General features: G+C 43.2%; 1 protein-coding gene and 1 long non-coding RNA gene across 2 annotated transcripts; one reads left to right on the top strand and one right to left on the bottom strand.

The window, feature by feature from the left end:
- Positions 1-1,031: 1,031 nt before the first annotated feature.
- On the bottom strand, positions 1,032-9,379 carry TMEM270 (transmembrane protein 270). Its single transcript, XM_021005587.1, has 3 exons — positions 9,269-9,379; positions 2,424-2,852; positions 1,032-1,335 (listed from the first exon to the last, which is right to left on the bottom strand). The coding sequence occupies exons 1-3, from the start codon at positions 9,377-9,379 to the stop codon at positions 1,069-1,071; spliced, it is 807 nt and encodes a 268-aa protein (XP_020861246.1). The 3' UTR covers positions 1,032-1,068.
- A 39-nt stretch (positions 9,380-9,418) lies between these two features.
- LOC110221294 (uncharacterized) lies at positions 9,419-19,225 on the top strand. The gene is made up of 4 exons (XR_002328081.2): positions 9,419-9,576; positions 11,124-11,438; positions 18,771-18,896; positions 19,046-19,225. It is a non-coding gene; the product is annotated as an uncharacterized LOC110221294 (long non-coding RNA).
- Positions 19,226-21,620: the final 2,395 nt, after the last annotated feature.

Here is a 21,620-nt window from a genome sequence, read left to right as displayed (position 1 = left end):
GTGGAAAATGAGGTCTGACACTGGCTGTCTGAGCGACCCCATGCAAGTTATTTCCTCTCTAGACCTCAGTTTCCTCCTCTGAAATACGATGGGCTGGACTAGACGAACTCTTAAGGTCCTTCCAGATTGACTTGCCCAGAAGAAAACCATCTCCCCGGTTACCTGAGGATACCCCTAAGTATGGTGGTGTGGCTCCCTCCAGAGCCCAAGGCCTGTAATTACAGGAGCCTCCCCCTTTCCTAGCTAGGTAATTGCCTGGAGGGACCCTGCCTCTGCCCTCCTTAAATTCCCCTACACTGGAGTCTCTTCATGACTACCACTCCCTTTGCCAGAGCAGTGGGACCTGGGCATAGTGGGGGAGATGCCCTGGAGCAATCCCTGTCCTATGGACGATGACCCAAGGGAGGGAGCAGCGGGGGCCTGAGCCCCAAGATATCACCCCTGTAAGTCCTAGGGATAAAGAAGCTTAGTCAGGTAGGAGGTGAAAATTAATAGCCTGGAGCTGGGGCTGGGACCTCCTCTGCCACCGAGAATCTGCCTATGCCAACTTACCAGGCTCCACTGCCCTTTGCTGGGCATGGTAGAGGGAATTGGGAGTTTTCAAGAATACAAGTGACACTGGTCTGGAGACCCAGACTCATCCCTGCTCAGCCCTCTGGGGAGCTCAAGCAGGCGGTGGTACTGTCCGCTGACCACCCACACAGAAATGAACACCACCATTCCCCCCGAGATGGGGACAATCCAGATGTACCTTCTCTGGCCCCACAAGTCTCACCTGGCTCTCTGGGAGGCACAGTCAGCTCAGCAATATGATGGCCCATCTTGACTGAATTGGTCAACAGGGGTGGATATTGGGGTCAGTGGGTCTAGACACTGGGGTGGTCAGTAGGGGGCATGGCCAATAGGAAGGGTCAGTTGAGCTGAACTCAGCTTCGGTAGTCAGGCTAGAGGCTTGATCAAATGTGCCCTCCCAGTTATGGGAATTTAGCCTTGCTGGCTCCCAGCCCATGCTCCCCAGAAGGGGGGGCCCCAAACAAGCAGCTTCCTTGGGACGGGTCTAAATGCAGTTTATTCATCCAAAGCTTTGAGCTCCTCAGGAAGCAATGACTCCATGGTACTGTCCTCCCACAGCATGTCCATCTCCCCTTCTTGGGCCTGGGCTAGCTGGGCTGTGTGCTCAAAGGCATCCTGGAGCATGTGGGAGGCCAGGCAGGTGGTCCAGGTGACTACATAGGCCAGGTGCCAAGAGGTAAGGGCGGCTGTGCTCTCCAGCTGCCAGTACAGCCACTTTAACAGGCTCAGGAACTCCAGGGAAAGCCGGTTATCCAAAGGCGCCTAGAACAGATCAAACAAGCTATCCATCCCCACTGGCCGCTCCAGCACTGCCCCTTATTTTAACACTCCTACTGATCACCCCCTGACCAGTCCCATGGTTTATAGAACCATATTTTCCACTGACTGACCTCTCCCTACTGTCTACCCACTCCTATTGACCCCCCCGACCATGATAATCTCTATCCTACTTATCTCGCCTGTTGGCCATGCCCAGTGACCATGAGGCCTGGACTGACCACTCCTATTGACCTCCCTCTGATCTCTCCTATTTACTACTGTGCCTCCAAAATTCACTCCGGCTAATCATTATTATCAAGCAATCCCCTTATCTCTCTACTGATCATGTCCCATATTGACTGCTCCAATCCATACTGACTTACCACTCCCATCAACTATGCCTCCACAAGCCATTCCAACATTCACCCCTACTGACCTACTCTATTGATTACCCATCAATGCCTACTGGCAGAAAATCATTCCTAGTAACCAACCTTGACCATTTATATTTACTAGGTCCCCTATTGATCACTCCCAACATCCCCCCAACTAACTACTGCTGTTGACCATTTCCTGACCTCTCCAATTGGCCACATCCTCCACTGATCACAACATCTGTATACATTTCCTTCTTATTGATCATAGACTCCACACACCATTCCAGTATTCAACCCTGTTGACCTACTCCATTGATCACACCATATCTACCCCAATTAACCCATACTTATTGACCAGCCTCTCATTTCTCCTATTTACTACGTCCTTAACATCCACTCCAGCTAACCATTCTATTACCCGTGCTCCTTACCTCTCCTACTAATCATGTCCCATAATGATCACCCCAACATCTATTCTGACAATCCCAAATAAACCATTCCAACATTCAGCCCTCCTGACCTACTGTTACCCATCAAGACCCACCCCCAACTAGCCTATGCCTATAGACCATGCCTGCTAACCATGTACATCCACCCTGACTGACCATGCTCCCTACTAACCACTCCAGTTTCCACCCCCACCAACGACTCCTACTGATCATTGATGTGCCCACTCCCTAGGTCCAGGCCTGGCCCAGACCCCTGCCTCCTCACCAGTCGTTTCAGATGCTTGATGGTGAAGTGGTGGGCTGTCTGGCAGAGCCTCCAAGTGACCAGGAGGACCAGCAGGACCCCAAATAGCAAGCTTTGAAGCCAATAATGGAGCAGGTTCTTCCTGATGCCCCAGAAGAAGCCCAGGTGGCTACAGGCTGCTTGGCAGAGATGGCAAAAGGTGAAGTGAGAGTTGAACATGTGCCTGAGGACCAGGCCAGGCAGACGGAGAGCCAGGAACAGCAAAGCACTCCACAGGGTCACCAGGCTCCTCATTATGGAGCCCAGGGGACAGAAGAGGCAGGAGCGGGGTGGGGCAGGGGCCAGGCACACAGAGCCCTCTGCTTCCTGGGCCAACCCTGACACCCAGTGGTTGAAGATGAAGATCTTCAGAAGCAGAAAATTGTAGAGATGAATCCGATTCTGGAAAAGCTAAAGGGGTTGAGGGAGGCAAAAGAAACCAGCCTTAGTGAGTCAGGGACATGGAAGGATTGGGGTGCAGCAAAGGGACTATGGGACCTCATTCTAGAAGACACTGCCCAGCATGGCCTGGGACGCCCGGATCGGAGCCCTGGGTCTGCAACTGATCCCTGTACTACCTTTGCCAGAATATACACCCTCTCTGGGCCTCTTCTATCCAATGAAAGAATAATACTAGAAAATAATTTCTTAACCTGGGATCCACAGGGATCGGTGGATAGATTTAAGAGGGTCTGTGAACTTGGATGGGAAAAACTGACCCCCTTTGTTTTCATTGACCTCCAACTGAAATTTAGCATTTCTTTTTATTATTTTATTATTCCTCCACAGGCATCACCAGACTACCAAAGGGTCTACTATTCAAAAGTTAAGAGCTTTTTGACTGGAAGCCCTTTAAAGGCCCATCTAGCTCTGACCTTCCATGGGACTAAATATTCTCAAATGTCCACAGGGACAAAAAGAAACAAATTCAACAAATATTTCTGTTTCACGTTGGATGCATTTTTTCAAACGTACTTTTGCATCGGGATATATCTGATGTGAAAAAATGACAGGCAGCATGGGATAGTAGATAAAAGGCTGGATTCAGAGGTAGGAAGACCTGAGTTCAAGATCTGCCTTTTGGCCCATACAGACTGTGTGACCCCGGGCAAGTCACCTAATCTCTCATTGCCCCCAGGCAGTAGAACTATAAATGCAGAGCAGAGGAAGATTGACACCAGCAAAGGGAGTTTTTCCTCCCTGAGAACTCTTTATACCAATAAAATCACAGGTCCAGTCTCAAATAATCATGATGCCACACAGAAAGTGTATGGCAGATGTGGGCAAGTCACCACATGACCGGTGAGGGCTGATGGAGAAGATTGGGAATCAAAGATGGTGTCAGGAAGAGTATGGATAGAAGAGAATGGATGGATGGGGACAGCTAGGGGGTGCCATAGTGTAGGAAGACTCAAATCCAGCCTCAGACATGTCCCAGCTGTGTGACCCTGGGCAAGTCACTTCACTCTGCCTCAGTTTTCCTCATTTGTCAAATGAGCTGGAGAAGAAAATGGCAAACCACTCCAGTATCTCTGCCAAGAAAACCCCAAATGCAGTCACAGAGAGTCAGACACAACAAATTGATTAAACAACAACAGGTTCAAATAAGATCAGTACGGAAAGTACCATGCAAACTTCTAAGAGCTATAGAAATGTCACCTATTATTCTGACTCTAAACTTAGCTGGCAATGACAAAATGCAGCCAAGCCCATCCCAATGAATTATGACAAGAAAGTGGGGCATGGGATCACAGATTTATATACCCTGCGGCCCAGAGAGGTTAAGAAAGACCCAAGGTCACACAGCTAAGAAGTGACAGTCAGGATTTGAACCCAAGGCTTCTCACTTCAAATCTAGAGCTGTTTCCACTGCAGCCTGGTGCTGTCCCACCTCCTCATCATGGAAAGAAGTCCTGATCATCTCAATCCCACAGGGGTCTTGGGGTTCTAGGATTTAGAGGGAGAAGGAACTTGGGTAGAATCTTCCAATCCAACCTCGATATTTTGCAGATGAAGAAACTAAGGCCAAGAGAAGTTAACTAGACTTGTTCAATGTCACACAGATTCATGGTTCAAACTCCACTCTTCTGAATACAAGAACGATGTTCTTTCCACTCTATCAAGGTATCAAGGTAAGGAGAGATGATTCTGGGAAGATGGCGGAGTAGGTTAGAAAATTTCAAGCTCTCAATATTTTCCTCCACAAAAGAGATAAAATAGCTCCTCTGGACAAACATAGAGCCATGAAAACAAATAAGAGTAGGGGCAGAAGAGGGTTATTCTGGGATAATTGAAGAAGATCTGAAGAAAAATCCTGGACAAGATTTCCTCCCTATAAAGAGTAAACACCTCCAGGCTCGGTTTGCTTCAATAACAAGCCAAGCTGCTTAAACAAGTGGTAAGACCGGGGTTAGCTGGTTTGAGAGGCTACCTCTGCCCTAGCCACAGGAACTTTTACCTCTGGAACACTGAGGGGAGTTGGGCATCTGACCTGGAGAAGATCGCAGGAGCCTCTGCTGACAAGGAACGCCAGACCCAGCTGTGCCTCAGAGACGCAGTGGGGGCAAGAAGGAGCCAGCACAGGCAGGTGAGTGCATAAGCAGTGGGGTGGGGACACCCCTGGCTGTGTTGGAGGGTCAGGAGGGTGCACTGAAGAGGATCAGAGGCACCATCCCCCATATTCCAGCACCAGAGGTGATTACAAAAACTAACTTATTCCTAAATATTGTCAGCATCTGCCTTGCCACGTCTTACATCCATTGCTCTCCCTTCCTACCCCCCTTTCCCATAACAGCCTTTCAGATCTTGAAGTCCATCATCCAGCCCCACCCCATGTTTTCTCTCCTCCAGACTAAATATCCCTGGTCCCTTGGGTGATGCTTTGGAATTCTCTCTCTATCCTTCAGTTCCTCACCTTTCCACCCTGTGATTCAGATTCATGGTGTTATGAAAGGGGAGATCGGAGCTGGTTTTAAGAAAATACTGTAATGGAATGCAAAAGTATGAGCTGGTTTTATGAAAAAACCAATAAAATAGATAAGCCTTTGGTTAATTTAATTAAAAAAAAAGAAAGAAGAAAACCAAATTACTAGTATCAAGAATGAAAAGGACGAAGCTACCACCAAGGAAGAGGAAATTAAAACAATAATTAGGAATTATTTTGCCCAACTATATGCCAACAAATTTGACAATCTTAGTGAAATGGGATACATATTTACAAAAATATAAATTGCCCAGATTAACCGAAGAGGAAGTAAAATACTTAAATAACCCCATCTCTGAAAAAGAAATTGAACAAGCCATTGATGAACTCCCTAGGAAAAAATCTCCAGGGCCAGATGGATTTACATGTGAATTCTATCAAACATTTAAAGAACAATTAATTCCAATACTATATAGACTATTTGGGAAAATAGGTGAAGAAGGAGTCTTACCAAATTCTTTTTATGATACAAATATGGTGTTGATACCTAAACCAGGAAGAGTCAAAATAGAGAAAGAAAATTATAGACCAATTTCTCTAATGAATATAGATGCAAAAATTTTAAACAAAATACTAGCAAGTAGATTGCAGCAACTTATCACAAGAATAATACACTATGACCAGGTAGGATTTATACCAGGAATGCAGGGTTGGTTCAATATTAGGAAAACTATCAGCATCATTGAGCATATCAACAACAAAACCAACAGAAAGCACATGATGATCTCAATAGATGCAGAAAAAGCTTTTGATAAAATAACACCCATTCCTATTAAAAACACTAGAAAGCATAGGTATAAATGGAGTCTTCCTTAAAATAATAAATAGCATATCTAAAACCTTCAGCAAGCATTATATGTAATGGGGACAGGCTAGAAGCATTTCCAATAAGATCGGGGTGAAACAAGGATGTCCATTATCACCACTGTTATTCAATATTGTACTGGAAACCTTAGCTTTAGCAATAAGAGAAGAAAAAGAAATTGAAGGCATTAGAATAGGCAAAGAAGAAACAAAGCTATCACTCTTTGCAGATGACATGATGATATACTTAGAGAATCCTAGAGAATCAAGTAAAAAACTACTTGAAATAATAAACAACTTTAGCAAAGTTGCAGGCTATAAAATAAACCCACATAAATCATCAGCATTTCTATATATTACCAACAAAGCCCAACAGCAAGAGATAGAAAGAGAAATCCCATTTAAACTTACTGTAGACATTATAAAATATTTAGGAGTCTACCTCCGAAACAAACCCAGGAACTCTATGAACACAATTACAAAACACTTTTCACACAAATAAAATCAGATCTAAATAATTGGAAAAACATCAGTTGCTCATGGGTAGGCCGAGCTAATATAATAAAAATGACAATCCTACCTAAGCTAATTTACTTATTCAGTGCCATACCAATCAAACTACCAAAAATTATTTTATAGAGTTAGAAAAAATAATAACAAGATTCATTTGGAAAAACAAAAGGTCCAGAATATCAAAGGAACTAATGAAAAGAAATGCAGGGGAAGGTGGCCTAGCAATTCCAGATCTTAAATTGTATTATAAAGCAGCAATCATCAAAACTGCTTGGTACTGGCTAAGAAATAGGGAGGTGGATCAGTGGAATAGGTTAAATATGCAAGACACAGTAGTCAATGACTATAGTAATCTATATTTGATAAACCCAAAGACCCCAGCTTCTGGGATAAGAACCCACTCTTTGAAAAAAACTGCTGGGAAAACTCAAAAAGAGTATGGCAGAAACTAGGCATAGACCCAAATCTCACACCATATACCAAAATAAAGTCAAAATGGGTTCATGACTTAGATATAAAGGCTGATACCATAAGTAAACTGGGAGAACAAGGAATAGTTTACCTATCAGATCTATGGAGAACAGAAGAATTCATGACCAAACAGGAGATAGAGAACAAATTTGAAAAGCAAAATGGATAATTTTGATTACATTAAATTGAAAAGTTTTTGCACAAACAAAGCCAAAGCAACTAAGATTAGAAGGAAGGTAGAAAATTGGGAAAGAATTTTTACAACCAGTCTCTCTGATAAAGGCCTCATTTCTAAAATATATAGAGAATTAAGACAAATTTATAAGAACACAAGCCATTCCCCAATTGATAAATGGTCAAAGGATATGAACAGACAGTTCTCAGATGAAGAAATTAAAGCCATCTATAGTCATATGAAAAAATGCTCTAAATATTATTGATTAGAGAAATGCAAATCAAAACAACTCTGAGGTACCACATCACACCTATCAGATTGGCCAACATGACAAAACAGGAAAATGATAAATGTTGGAGAAGATGTGGGAAAATTGGAACACTAATACATTGTTGGTGGAGTTGTGAAATGATCCAACCATTTTGGAGAACAATTTGGAACTATGCCCAAAGGGCTACAAAAATGTGCATACCCTTTGATCCAGCAATAGCACTTCTAGGGCTATATCCCAAAGAGATCAAACAAATGGGAAAAGGACCCACATGTACAAAAATATTCATAGCAGCTCTTTTTGTGGTGGCAAAGAATTGGAAATTGAGAGGATGCCCATCAATTGGGGAATGGCTGAGCAAGTTGTGGTATATGAATGTAATGGAATACTATTGTGCTATAAGAAATGATGAACAGGCTGACTTCAGAAAAACCTGGAAAGACTTATATGGTCTGATGCTGAGTGAAGTGAGCAGAACCAAGAGGACTTTGTACACAATAACAGCCACGTTATGCAATGACTAAGATTGTTGAATTGAACCCTTCTCAGCATTATGAGGATCTAAGACATCTCCAGAGGCCTCGGATGGAAAATGCTGTCTACATCCAAAGAAAGAACAATGGAAGTCGAATCGCTATCACTTATTTTTACCTTCTGTTGAGTTTTGTTTCATCTTTCTGATGGTTTCTCCTATTGGTTTTAATTTTTACTTACGGCTTCACTAATGTGAAAATATGTTTAATGGATACATAAATGTAAAGCCTATATCAGATTGTGCGCTGTCTTGGGGAGGGTGGGGGGAAGGGGGAGAAAAATTTTCAACTCAAAAGCATATGGAAGTGATTGTTGATGAATCAAAATAAGTTAATAAAAAAAAAGATTGGAAAAAAAAAAACAAGTTGGGAGGGGAGAGGGGAGAGGAGCAATGTGGTCCAGAGACTGAGCTCCAGCCTCATCCCTGATGCTTGAAAGTGACCCATGTGACCATTCACCTCCCCAGGCCTCAGTTTCCTCATCTGCAAAATAACAAGGTTGCCCAGGATGACCTCTGGGGTCCTTTCTAGATATGGAGCTCAAATCCTATGCTCGGAGGTGGAAGACTTTGCCTGGCGAAAAGACCGTAGCCCCGGGTCTGGAAGGGACACTCAGAGGCCATATAGTCCAACTCTCTTACTTTACAGATAAGAAAACTGAGGCCCAGGGTGCTAAAGGGGTAAGACCAGCCCTGGCAAAGAGGCATGTGATGGAGGATCCACTGTAGTCTAGACTCCAGAGAGAGGTTGTTAGAGGCAGGATGGAGAAGGGGGTGTTGGGTGGGGGAGGAGGACATAATGAGGGAGGCCTGGGGAACATCTTTTTTTTTTTATTTTGGAGGCAATGGGGGTTAAGTGACTTGCCCAGGGTCACATAGCAAGCTAGTAAGTGTCTGAAGTCAGATTTGAATTCAGGTCCTCCTGACTCCAGGGCTGGTGCTCTATCCACTGCGCCACCTAGCTGCCCCCTGGGTAACATCTTAACGTGTGTGATGAGAATTGGCCTTCCCCCTTTCCCTCCCTAACCCTGAGCTGGCCTCGCCAACACTGAGATCTTTACTGTTTGAAGCACAATACCTGGAATGCTCGATCAGACTCGGAGAGTGTCTGCCATCCTGGCTCCTTTCTGGCCACCTGAACAGTGGATGACTTCACAGATACTTTCATGTGAGAAGGCACTGTTTCCATGGACACGTGGTTGCTGTGAGACACCAGGTACCCCCCTGCAACTGTCCTGACCACTCACTCTGTCTCACTCCTAGGGTTTCTAAGAGACAGGAAAGGATGCTTCAAAGCAGCAGAGAGCTCTTGGCAGGAGGGTCATCTCAGAGGCCCAAGAATATGAAGTGATTTGTCCAAGGTCGCACAGACAGTTAGCGTCTGAGGTGAGATTCTAACCCCGTTTCTCTGAGTCTATGACTATGTCCAGTTCTCTTTCCACTGCAACCGACAAAGGCTGGGAGAAGCAGAAGAGGAGTGCAGCCTGCCCAGAACTAGTCTAGCCTGACTGGAGGGGATGTTCAGGGTGCAGGACCCCCAGCTCCTCCTGCTGCTCCCACTGACCCACAGAAGGAAGCCATGTGACCGTATCTTCAGGCAGGGCAGAAACCCCAGTCAGGTGGGAGGGTTCTCTCCCCCAGACGAAAGCTACATAGAAGAAGGAGAAGAGCATGGAACTAGGAGATCTGGGAGAGAAAAGCAGGGGACACAGGAGAGATTCTTAGTGCAGACTGTACTTTCGCTGCTGTGCCAATTTACTGTGTAGATACTAGCACCTTCCTTCTGGGGTGGCAGGGCAGGCGGAAGGCCAAGGGAAAGGAAGCCCTGAGATGAGTAAGGGAAGGGAAGTCCTGGCAACATTGGTCTCATACCAGGAGTTTCTTCTCCAAAGATTAAGTGATCAGAATATCCTCGAACCAAAAGCACCCTCGAAGAACCCTGTGGGTCTCACCCTCAGTCCCATCAGCTCCCCCCCTTGCCTCCTTTCTCCAACCTCCAGTAGCTCTTTAGAGCCGCCCAATGAGAGCAAAGACACTTGGTCAGCAGGTTCATAGAACCCCAGAGCACAAAGGACATTAGTGGCCAGCTAGCCCAACTGCTAGCAGAACAGAAACTGTTGACATCCCTGACAAAGGATTCTGCCTTGGCTTGAAGACCTCAATTGAGGAAGACAGAGTGGTAGAAGTGGAAAGTGTGGAAAGAGCTCTGGGTCTGGAGGCTCAGAACCTAGCATCAAATTCTGCCTCTATCACGTACTACCTGTGTGACCTTGGGCAAGTCACTTCCTCAGCCTCAGTTTTCCCGTCAGTAAAATAAAGGTAGAGGTGGACTCTATGGCCTCTGAGGTGTTTTCTAGTCCTAGGATCCTCTGACTACTTAAAGCATTTAGCCCATTTTAGGTAGGTGAGAAGAAATGGCAAAGTGAAATCCACCTCTCTAGATTTCTAGCCCCTCTTGCTCCTCTTCTCCTTTCTAAAAGAGAGAGCACATCTAACTCCTCTTCCATGTGACAGCCCTTCCATTCATGAAGTCAGCTCTCAGACCCCCAAGTCTTCTCTTCTCCAAACTACACCTCCCCCATTCCTTCAGCCTGGGAGGGGGTAGGTAAGGAGGCTGGCCTCCTTATTTCCTTCAAATGTTTGCTGGAGTTCTGAGAGTGAGAATGTTAATCAGTGTCTTCAGAAGGAGGAGATGGGGAATCCAAGTAGGAGTCATCTGGGTGAGGAATCACCCAGCAAGGAGTAATTAGGTGTTTACCATGTGCCAGGCATTGTGCTATGCATTGAGGGTACAAAGAAAAAGCCAATCCCTGCTTTCAAGGAACTCACATTCTAATGGCAGGGGTGGGGGATCACACTCAAAGGACAAATTGTTTGTCTTTGCTGAACTGATGGGGTTTTTTTTCTTTCCATTTGTATTTTTTGTTGCCAAGGATAACTCTCTGGGTTGATGAGGCCAAGAGATGCATTCAGAAATGGAGGCTGTATAAAAATGAATACTTCATAAATTCTCATTGATTGGGGAATGGTGAAACAACCCATGACACATGAATGGGATGGAATGTGAAAATTCAGAGAAGCATCAGAAGACTTCTGAACTGATGACATGGGGAGAAGTAAGCAAAACCAGGAAAACAAGGTGCACAATGACCACAACTATGTCAATGGAACAAACAGTAACAGGAATAGGAATTGACACGGGGTATTTATAATGAACAAGCTTGACCTCAAAGGAGGCACGTGAAAAGGTGTGTACCTCCCTCCCTTCTTTATAGAGGTATGGAAGGCAACGTGTGCTTTCAGATTAGATTGATATATTGCATAGTTTGGCTGAACTGATTATTTTAATCTTTTTTAGTCAATGTTTTAAGGGATGGTTCTCTGGGTGGGGAGGATGATGTCAAAACAACATTTCTTTTAAAAAGGGAATCCTAAAAAAATATTCCTTTAAAATATTTAAAATATAAAAAATATTCCATTAAAGGGCTCAGAACCCAGACCAGGTGACCAAGGTTAAGTGAGAAGCCTTCATCCTGAGTAGTTCAGTAGAAAGGAATCTGGACTCGGATTCTAGTCCTGGCTCTGATGGTCCACTTCCTGCGACACCAGATCCCCCTTCCCAATGTGAAGACAACACAATTGTTTCTTCGGAAAATGTTATGGCTTCCCTGCTCACTTTAGCTCTAATGGTGGGCTACACAGTTCATGTCCCACTCCCAGGGAGCCCTTTTCATAGCCCTGCAAATCAAAGAACATTTCCACTACCTACTATCCTCAGACCAACCAATGTCTAGACCATGGACCCAACCACACATTGGGACAAGACTCTACTGTCAAATGTCCTACCATTGAGACAATTTACAGTCACCAAATGGAAGCATTGGAAATGACATCAGACACAAAGCAGTCAAGCCCTTTGATAAGAAAGGATCCCCTTTCTGCCCCTTGGACAAGTCATTCATTCTTTTCTTGAAAACCATCAGTGAGGAGGATGCCTCCACTTCCTGAAGCGGCCCATTGCCCTTGGGGGCAGCTCCAATTGGAGGGGTCACTTTCCATTATGTGGAGCCTCACCCCCTGGCTGCTAGTTCTGCCCTCTGGGACCCAGGAGAGTAAGTGCAATCTCTATCTTCTGCATGACAGACCTCCGAACTTCCAAAGGCCACCCCCCTCCCCAACGATACATGAAGAGAAGCCATCAGCTCTTCAGGCTCAACGTCCCCTAGTCTGATTAATGTTGTTATCTGATCCTCCTATGGCATTATTGATTTTGAGTCTCTTTCCTCATCTGTAAAGTGAAGGGAGATGGTCAGATGACCTCTCAGGTCCCTTCAGTCCTTGATTTATGATCCAAAGATTCTGCTAACCCTTCTCTGGGCATGTGAACCTCCTTCCTGAAATGTGGTGCTCAGAACTGAACACACTATTCCAGGTGGGGTCTGACCAGGAAAGATGGGGTACATTGGGACTGCCAGTTCCTTAATCCAACCTTCCTTTAATGCATTCTAAGCTTGTAAGAGCTTTTGACTCCTTTCAGTACATAAAAATGCCTCAGGATCTTTCTCAGGCTTGCTCTCTGGCCCATGACACATAATAAATGTTTGTGAATTGATCTCATCTTTGAGAAGCTGACTTTTTGAACCCAACTGTAAAATTTTGCTTTTATCTCTACTTAATTTCATCTGATTTGATTTGAACCAATGTCCTAGCCCATCATAATCTTACTGGACCCCTATCCTCCCCTTCTACACTTGCATAATACAAAAATTGCTACCATGTATACAGGGTGTCCCAAAAATCTTAGTGCAGTCTTAAATTATTGTAACTTATATTTTGAGCAGTTTTAAGTTATTGTAACTTAAGTTGCTTAAGTTTAAATGACTTTAAATGGCACTAAGATCTTTGGGACACCCTGTATCATACTTGAAGTTTTGCAGAACACTTTACATATGTTATCTAATTTGGCCCTCACAATTACCCTGTGAGTAAAGTGCAAATAATAGGCAGATATGATAAGAAAGCTATATATGCTTTTCTCCAAATCATTGCCAAAAATGTTAAACAACATAGAGCCAAGCATAGATCCCTGGGGCACTCCAGTAGAGACTTTCTTCCAAGCTGACATTGAACTCTTCATAACTATTCTTTGAGACTGGGTCATTCAACCACTCCCAGATTCATATAACTGTACAGTTGTCTAGCTCACATTTCTCCATCTTTGCCACAAGAATTGCATGAGTTTTGTCAAATATTTTGCTAAATCTAGGTAACCTCTGTGGTATGTCCTTGATCTACCAGTCACATAACCTTGTCACAAGAGGAAATGAGGCTGGGTTGGTAGGACCTGTTCTGGCTGGAGTCATGTTAGCTCTTTGGGATCATTTCCTTCTCCAAATATTTATTGCCTATGCCTTTAATAGCTCATCCTAGAATTTTGCCAGGAATCAAAATAAAGCTCATCATTCTATAGTTTACTGGCTCTGTTCATTCCTTTTGGGGGTCAATATTTGCTTTTCTTCAGTCCTATGACACCTCTAAGATTTCCCACAATCTTTCAAAAATTACTAACAATGGCTCAGCCATAATATCAATAAACCAACCAATAAGCATTTATTAAACACTGAGCTAGACACTGGAGATACAAAGAAAAATGAAAAATAGTCCCTCCCCTCAGGGAGCTTACATTCCAATAGTGGAGAAAACATGAGAGGCAGCTTGATGTAGCAGGTAGAGAGCTAGAACCAGGAAGACCTGGGTTTGAATCCTAACTCAGACACTTACTAGCTATGAGACCCTGGATAAGTCATTTGACCTCTGTGCCTTAGTTTACACATCTGTAAAATGAGGGCACAAGACTTGATGTCATCTAAGGTCCCTTCCAGATCTAAATCTATGATCTTATGTACATGTAGACAAGGTGGTTTGGGGAGGAAGAGAGCTAGCAGCTCAGCTGAGGGTCAGGGAGGAGAGGGAAGGCTTCCACAGAAATCTGTTAGTTCTTTCCAAGACCTCAGATGCAGCTTATCAGGGTCTGGTGACTTGGGCTCATCAAGGACAGCTTCCTGTTCTCTTACTATCTCTCTGCTCCTCTTAGCATCCAACTCCATATTGGTCAGATAGAGATGAAGAGAGCTGGATGGATGGATGGATGGATGGATGGATGGATGGATGGATGGATGGATAGACAGACAGACAGATAAACAGATAGATAGATAGATAGATAGATAGATAGATAGATAGATAGATAGATAGATAGATAGATAGATAGATATGGATGGGTGGGCAGATAGAGAAAAAGATAGATGATAGAAAGAAATGAATAGATGAGAGAGAGAGAGCTGGGTGGATGGATAGATAGATGTGAATGGGTGAGTAGATAGATATATATAGAGAGGGAGAAATAGACAGACAGATAGATAGATAGATAGATAGATAGATAGATAGATAGATAGATATGAATGGATGAGGAGAGAGAGCTAGGTGGATAGATAGTTATAGATTGGCGGGTAGATAGATATAGAGCTAGAGTGAAAAAAATGGACAGAAAGAAAGAAAAAGAAAGAAAGATGAGAGAGCTGGGTGGATAGATAGATATGGATGGATGAGTAGATAGATATAGAGATAGCAAGAAATAGATAGATAGATAGATAGACAGATAGATAGATAGATAGATAGATAGATAGATAGATAGATAGATAGATAGATAGATATGGGTGGATAGATAGTGCATTTATTAAATACTCACCATATGCAATCACTGTGTTAAGCACTAGAAATACAAACCCATGTAAACAAATAGTGCCTGCCCTCAAGGAGCTTACATTCTCAAGGAAAAACAACACCTAAAGCAGAGAAAGAAGGGGGTGTGGCATATAACATACACCGTGGCTTGGTTTTAAGGTGGTAGCCTGGCCATGAGGTGAAGGCCTCGTTCCCAGCAAAGTAATGCAAAAGCTCACCCATTGAGTCCAAGGTGACTCCCGGGTCTTTGTCCAGGATTTGATTGAGGAGAAGATGAGGAAGACAAAAACTTTCTCAGAAGTATGAATTGCTTTTTTTGTCTTTAGAACTTCATTCTTGGTGATTTCCCACCACTTCTGCGCTGATTTTCCTATAGAATTTTAATCCATGGGACCATGTATGTTTGCTCTAAATCCTTTGAAATCTGCACTCCCAAAATTGAGGGTCCAGGCCAGACCTTCCAGCTTTCTTCTCCAATATCACAAAGTTGAGAAGGGAGTGATCATTTCCCCAGGGTCTTCTCATTCCTCCTTCAGAAGCTAGCTTCTTCTTGCTGGTAAGACTCAGGTCCTGGATGACTATTGCCTCCTCATTGCTTCCTCTACCTTTTGAAAAATGAAGTTATCAGTAAAGAAAGGCCAGAAAGGATTATCTTCTCTGTTTGGGACAGATGAAGAATTCCAGCAGATGTCTCAGTACTTGAGTCCCCTTTTATGATGATGTCATGCCTCTGATCCAGGCTTGTAATCTGTTTCCTGAACTCTTCATCCATTTCCTCTTCCTATACAGATGGTCTGTAGAATACTTCCAATGACAAAATAGCTTCCATTACTGCCTCCTTTGATCTTTATCCAAACGTTCTTCCCTTACATGCTTTCTTGGATTTCCTCCCATGAAGAATATGCAATGTCCCCATGGAATCAGATTTTGTACATACTCTGTTCTCTCAAGGAAAATATATGTGACATTCAAACACAAGACTGAAGGGAAGCATAAAAAGATAAACGTGAAAGAGTAGTCATAAGAGATTCAATAAAGTTATACTGTTTGCATTCCTATGTGAGAAGATGGTACATGTAACTCCGAAGAACTTTATCATTATTAGAGGAGTTAGAAGGATCTACATAGACAGAGGGCATAGTATAAGTCGATTCTATTGAGATGATCTCCCAAAAAAAATGAAGGGGTGAGAAAGAGGGTTGTACTGGGAGCGGGGGGAAGAGAGAGGTAGAAGGGGAAAATTTTCTCACATAAAAGAGGTGTGCAAAGAAGAGTTTTTGCAGTGAAGTGGAAAACAGGAAATGCTTGAACCTCACACTCATTGAACTGATTCAAAGAGGGAAGAATACACACGCGCGCGCGCGCGCGCGCGCGCACACACACACACACACACACACACACACACACACACACACACAGTTGGGTATAGAAAGCTATCCTACCTAACAAAGAAATAGGAGGGGAAGGGAATAAAAGATATGGGGGGGATGATAAAGGGGAGTGTGGATTAAGGGAAGCAATTGGTCAGAAGCAAAACAAACTCTTAAGAAAGGACAGAATAAAAAGAAAGAGAGGAGAAGGAACAGAAGGAAATGGGATGGAGAGAAATACACAGTAATCATAATTGTGAATGTACCTGGGCTGAGTCAGCCCATAAAACAGAAGTGGGTAACAGAGTGGATTAGAAGCCACAATCCAACAACATATCGTACAAGAGACACACTTGGACACACAGAGAGTTAAAATAAAGGGCTAGAGCAGAGTCTATTATGCTTCAGCTGAAGTACATAAAAAAGGCAGGAGGAGCAATCATGATCTCAGACAATGCAAGGGCAAAAAAAAAATAGAGATGATTAAAAGGTGATCAACATTTTGCTGAAAGTTACTATAGACAATGGGCAGCTAGCTGGCTCAGTGGATAGAGTGCTGGGCCTAGAGTCAGGAAGACTTAAATTCAAATCAGATACTTACTAGCTGTGTGACCCTGGGTAAGTCATTTCACCCTGTTTGCCTTCATTTCTTCATCTGCAAAATGAGCTAGGAAAGGAAATGGCAAATCATTCCATTATTTTTGCCAAGAAAACCCTAAATGGAGTCACGGAGAGTTGACACAAATGAAAACAACTGAACAGGACAAGACACCATAGACAATGAAGTAATATAAAAAAATTTTATGGCACGTTTCTCTGATAAAGGCCCCGTTTCTCAAATGTTAAGGAACTGAGTCAGATTTATAAAAATAAAGGCCATTTCCTAATTGATAAATGGTCAAAGGATATAAATAGGCAGTTTTCAGAAGAAGAAATGAAAGCTATTTGTAATCTTATGAAAAAATGCTCGCAATCACTATCACTTAGATAAAGGCAAGTTAAAACAACTCTGAGGTATCACCTCACACTTATCAGAAATGACAAACGCTGGAGGGAATGAGGGAAAATAAGTACACTAAAATATTGTTGAGATAGTTGGAAATTGTTCCGTTCTGGAGAATAACTTAGAACTATGCCCAAAGAGCTATAAAATTGTGCCTACCCATTAACCCAGCGATACTAGTAGATCTGTACCCCAAAGAAATCAAAGAAAAAGGAAAAAGATCTATATGTACAAAAATATTTATAGCAGCTCTTTTTATGCTGGCAAAGAATTGGAAATCAAGGGGATGCCCATTGGAGAATGGCTGAACAAGTTGTGGCATATAGTTGTGATGGAGTGCTATCGTACTATAAGAAATGATGAGATGTGGGGGGGGTGTTCAGAAAAAACATGGCAAGATCTATATGAACCGTTGCAAAATGAAGTGAGAAGAACCAGGAGATCGCTGCACACAGTAACAGCAATGTCATAATGATCAACTGTGAAAGACGTGCCTACTTTGTTCAATACAATAATCCAAGACAATTCCAAAAGGACTCATGATGAAACAATGCTACCCACCGGAGAAAGAACTGAGAAACTGTGAGTGAAAATTGAGGTATAATTTTCTCATTTTCTTTATTTTTCTTACTTTTTAAAATGTGGCTAATATGAAAATGTTTTGCATCATTTCACATGTATAATTCATATCATATTGCTTGCCTCCTCATTGGGTGTGGAAGGATGTGGGAAGGAAGGAAAGAATTTGGAACTCAACATTTAAAAAGAAATAAATGCTAAAAATAAATAAATAATGAACTTAAAATAATTTTAAAAAGAAGATATATGCCATATACACCCTTTCAGAGCCATATCTCAGTCGTGGGTCACCTCCCATTACGTCTCAGGGACATTTTTGAGGTCAAATTCACCTCGTTGCACTAACATGGCAAGTTAATTTACTCCCTTACATCTCTGACTCTCATATCTCTAATTGCTTCTTACTCAAACTCTGTGCATTTGTGTACAATCGTCTAAGGTCATGTGTTTTATGCTTCTTGGATTTTTCCCCCTGTGGATTATTTTTAAGTTGAATTTTCTATCCTTATTTCATCTTTAAATTTTTATCTTTATGAACTTGACAAACATGAACATTTCCTTATACAAAAAATAGAAAAAGAAGATTGTATATAAGACTTCAAATTTCCCTTATGTGCAGCTAGCTTCTTTCTTGTAACACTAGAAGAACAAGGCTGTCAATTTACACAAAGAAGGACTTGGTCTGGCCAGGTATTCCTAAATTCTGGGCCTTCTACTCTACATTCTAAATTCTGTGCTATTTTGGACTGAATAGGATTTACTAGCTCCAGTTCTGTAGTTCTACTATTGTCTTGCTTGTCCATGTCCCTTTCCAAACTTTTATCCCTTCTATTTCTTGTTGTTGAGTCATTTTTCAATCACGTCTGATTCTTTATGACTCCACTTAGGGTTTTCTTGGCGGAGATGCTGGAGTGGTTTGCCGTTTCCTTCTACAGCCCATTTTACAGATGAGGAAAACTGAGGCAAACAGAGTGAAGTGACTTGCTTCTGGGGCCAGATTTGAACTCATAAAGGTGAGTCTTTCTGATTTCGAGCTCAGTGCTCCATCAGCTGTGCCACATGGCTACCCCTGTCCTCTTCTATGCATACTTTTAAAAAATACAAATTTTTTAGAAAACCATTTCATTAATGTTTCCTCCCTTCTCTTCTTCCTTTTTTTCAGCACCACCATTACCACCAACATCCTGACTTCGCCACCTTCCAGCAACTAGTGAAGAAGCGAGCACACTATCTGCGTGTTCATAGTAGATGTTGAGAAGAAAGCTAGCCATAGTCTATTTACCCTCCTAAAAGAAAATCGAATTCAAAGAGTTCAGAGGAAAAATACATAGGACCTTGAGCCTCATTTGAGATTCCAAGCCCTCTTTCACTCTGGAATCTCCCTCTCTGTTCTTCACGCGCCACTCCATCTCCCGCCTTGGCACTCGGCACGTCCCATTCTGGCACTGGTCTCCCTCACTCCCTGGGCCTCGTATCTCTCTCCTCAGTACGCACATCCAATACCCCATTCTACACGGCTGATGCCCTTTCTGTTCCCCACTACTACTGGTGCCTTCCCTCCCAAACACCTTTGCATTTCTTTCCTTTGATTTTGTTCTCTTTAGGTGTCTGGAATAGACAAGGAGCCTCCTTCTGAGAGAGCTGGGATGGTGTGTAAAGAAAGTGTCCTAGAGAGATACAGAGCAAGTCTATCATTCCATCGGGGTCAACTAGTCATATGGGAAATTGGAGACATTCCAAAAGTCTTAATGGGCTTCCCCCATGTCTCCCCTGTGGCCGTCCTTTCAGGTGCTCTGTTCCATGTCTTGAGTGACCAAAAGCATGCTGTAAGGCAAGACCTAGAGCCAGGACATTCTCCCCCAATTCTCCCCAGTTGTTGCCTTCCCCTTCCCCATTTCCTCTACTTTCTTCTTCTTCCTTTCGCTTCCAGACAGACCAGAAAAGGAAAAGGTCAGATGGCAGGGCAGAGGCACAATGGATCTCAAAGGCCATCTAGCCCAGCCCTCTCACTTTGTAGATGAAGAAACTAAAGCTCAGAGAAGATTAGTGATTTGTCCAGGGGTCACCCAGAAATTAAGCATCAGAGACAGGATTTGAACCCAAACCTTGCTGGTTCCAAATGTGACACACTACCCACACCTGCTGCTTGGTGGGAAGACAAAGCGAGAGGAAATCATTCCTGTGTCCTTTTCTCTGAATGTTAACTCAGGGAGGATCATGGGAATGGGGGCAGAGGCCTTTGCTTGGTGTCAACGGTGCCTGCCTGGGAGAGAGTAGAGAGGCCCTTTGGCCCCCAGGGGGCAGCAGCGATCAAGGAAAGGTGGGCACTAGAGTGTTTGGGCAAGACTGGGTTCCTGGGGGTTCCCTTTCTTTTCCCTTCATTTAGGAAGAAAAGAAACATTTATTAAGCACCTACTCTGTGCCAGAAGCCTTGCTAAGCACTTTACAAATATTATCTCAAAAAACAAAACAAAACAAAAATCTCAAAAAACAAAACAAAACAAAACAAAAAACAAATATTATCTCAAAAAACAAAAAAAATTATCTCCTTTGATCCCTCACGATAAACCTTTGGGAGGCAGCCATTATTATCCCCATTTTACATTTGAGGAAACTGAGACAGATAGCAGTTAAGTGACTTGTCATGGTCACACAGTTGGCAAATGTGTCAGGTTGGATTTGAACTCATGTTTTCCTGACTGCAGGCCCAGTACTGTGTACACTGCCCTCCACCCGGCTGCCCCCCAGCTTGCTGAGAAGCAAAGTTCTCATACCTGGCACTAAGCCTTTGAGAACCCAGATTTCAGAGTTAGAAGGCCATCTGGTCCGACCCCTACCTCAGCAGAAATCTCCTCTGCCACTATTCCTGAGAAATGAGAACCAAAGACTTTGCATTCAATCATTTCCTAAGCATACGGCAATAGTGTAGCGTGGGAGCAAAGAGAGACAGCATCTAGGACTAGGGAGTTATAGTATTAACTCCTAGGACTGGCGAGTTTTATTATTAGCACCCTAGTCCTAGGCACTGCCTCTCTGAACACAGCCTGAGACTGAATTACCTTTCTTGGCTCTCATACTGAAGCCTTGGTTACCTTAAAGCACTATAGGAATGATCATTGTAATTACTGAGTTGGCAGACCCTCAAATTTTTTTTTCCAGACAAACTCACCTAGCCACAATGCCCTTATCTCATACTTACCTATGGCTTTGGATTGTTTTTTTTTTAACTCAAGTGTATGAAATCGTATTTATATCTAATACATTTCACCTCATTAGATTTGATCCATTGTTCAACCTGGCATGGGGAACCTTCAGCCTTGAGGCTACATGTGGCCCTATAGGTCCTCAAGTGTGGCCCTTTGATGGAATAGGGCCATACTGAAGGACCTAGAGGGCTGCAGGTTCCCCACAGGCTAGGGTGGGTTAGTCATCCCTCTCACCTTTGTGTTAACCATCCCTCCTAGCTTTGTGTCAGTTCTAAACTTGACAATTACGATATCTGAAGCTTTATCCAAGTCATTTTTTTAAGCTGAATCATATAGATCCACACACGTGTGCTTGAGATTCTCCACCAGCGATCTCCTTTCAGGTAGACATTGTATCATTACTGACTACTCTTTGGGTGGTCCATTTGGCCAGTTCTTCTCTTCTTCTTGTCCTCATGAGAGACTGTGTCAAAAGGGTTACTCAGAACTAGATAACCAAGTAGCATTGCCCCCAATCTTGTAGTCTGTTTA

Source organism: Phascolarctos cinereus, unplaced genomic scaffold, assembly GCF_003287225.1.
Source record: "Phascolarctos cinereus isolate Bilbo 61053 unplaced genomic scaffold, phaCin_HiC Scaffold_5;HRSCAF=322, whole genome shotgun sequence".
NCBI lineage: Eukaryota > Metazoa > Chordata > Mammalia > Diprotodontia > Phascolarctidae > Phascolarctos > Phascolarctos cinereus.
This window is presented reverse-complemented; position numbering and strand designations above follow the sequence as displayed.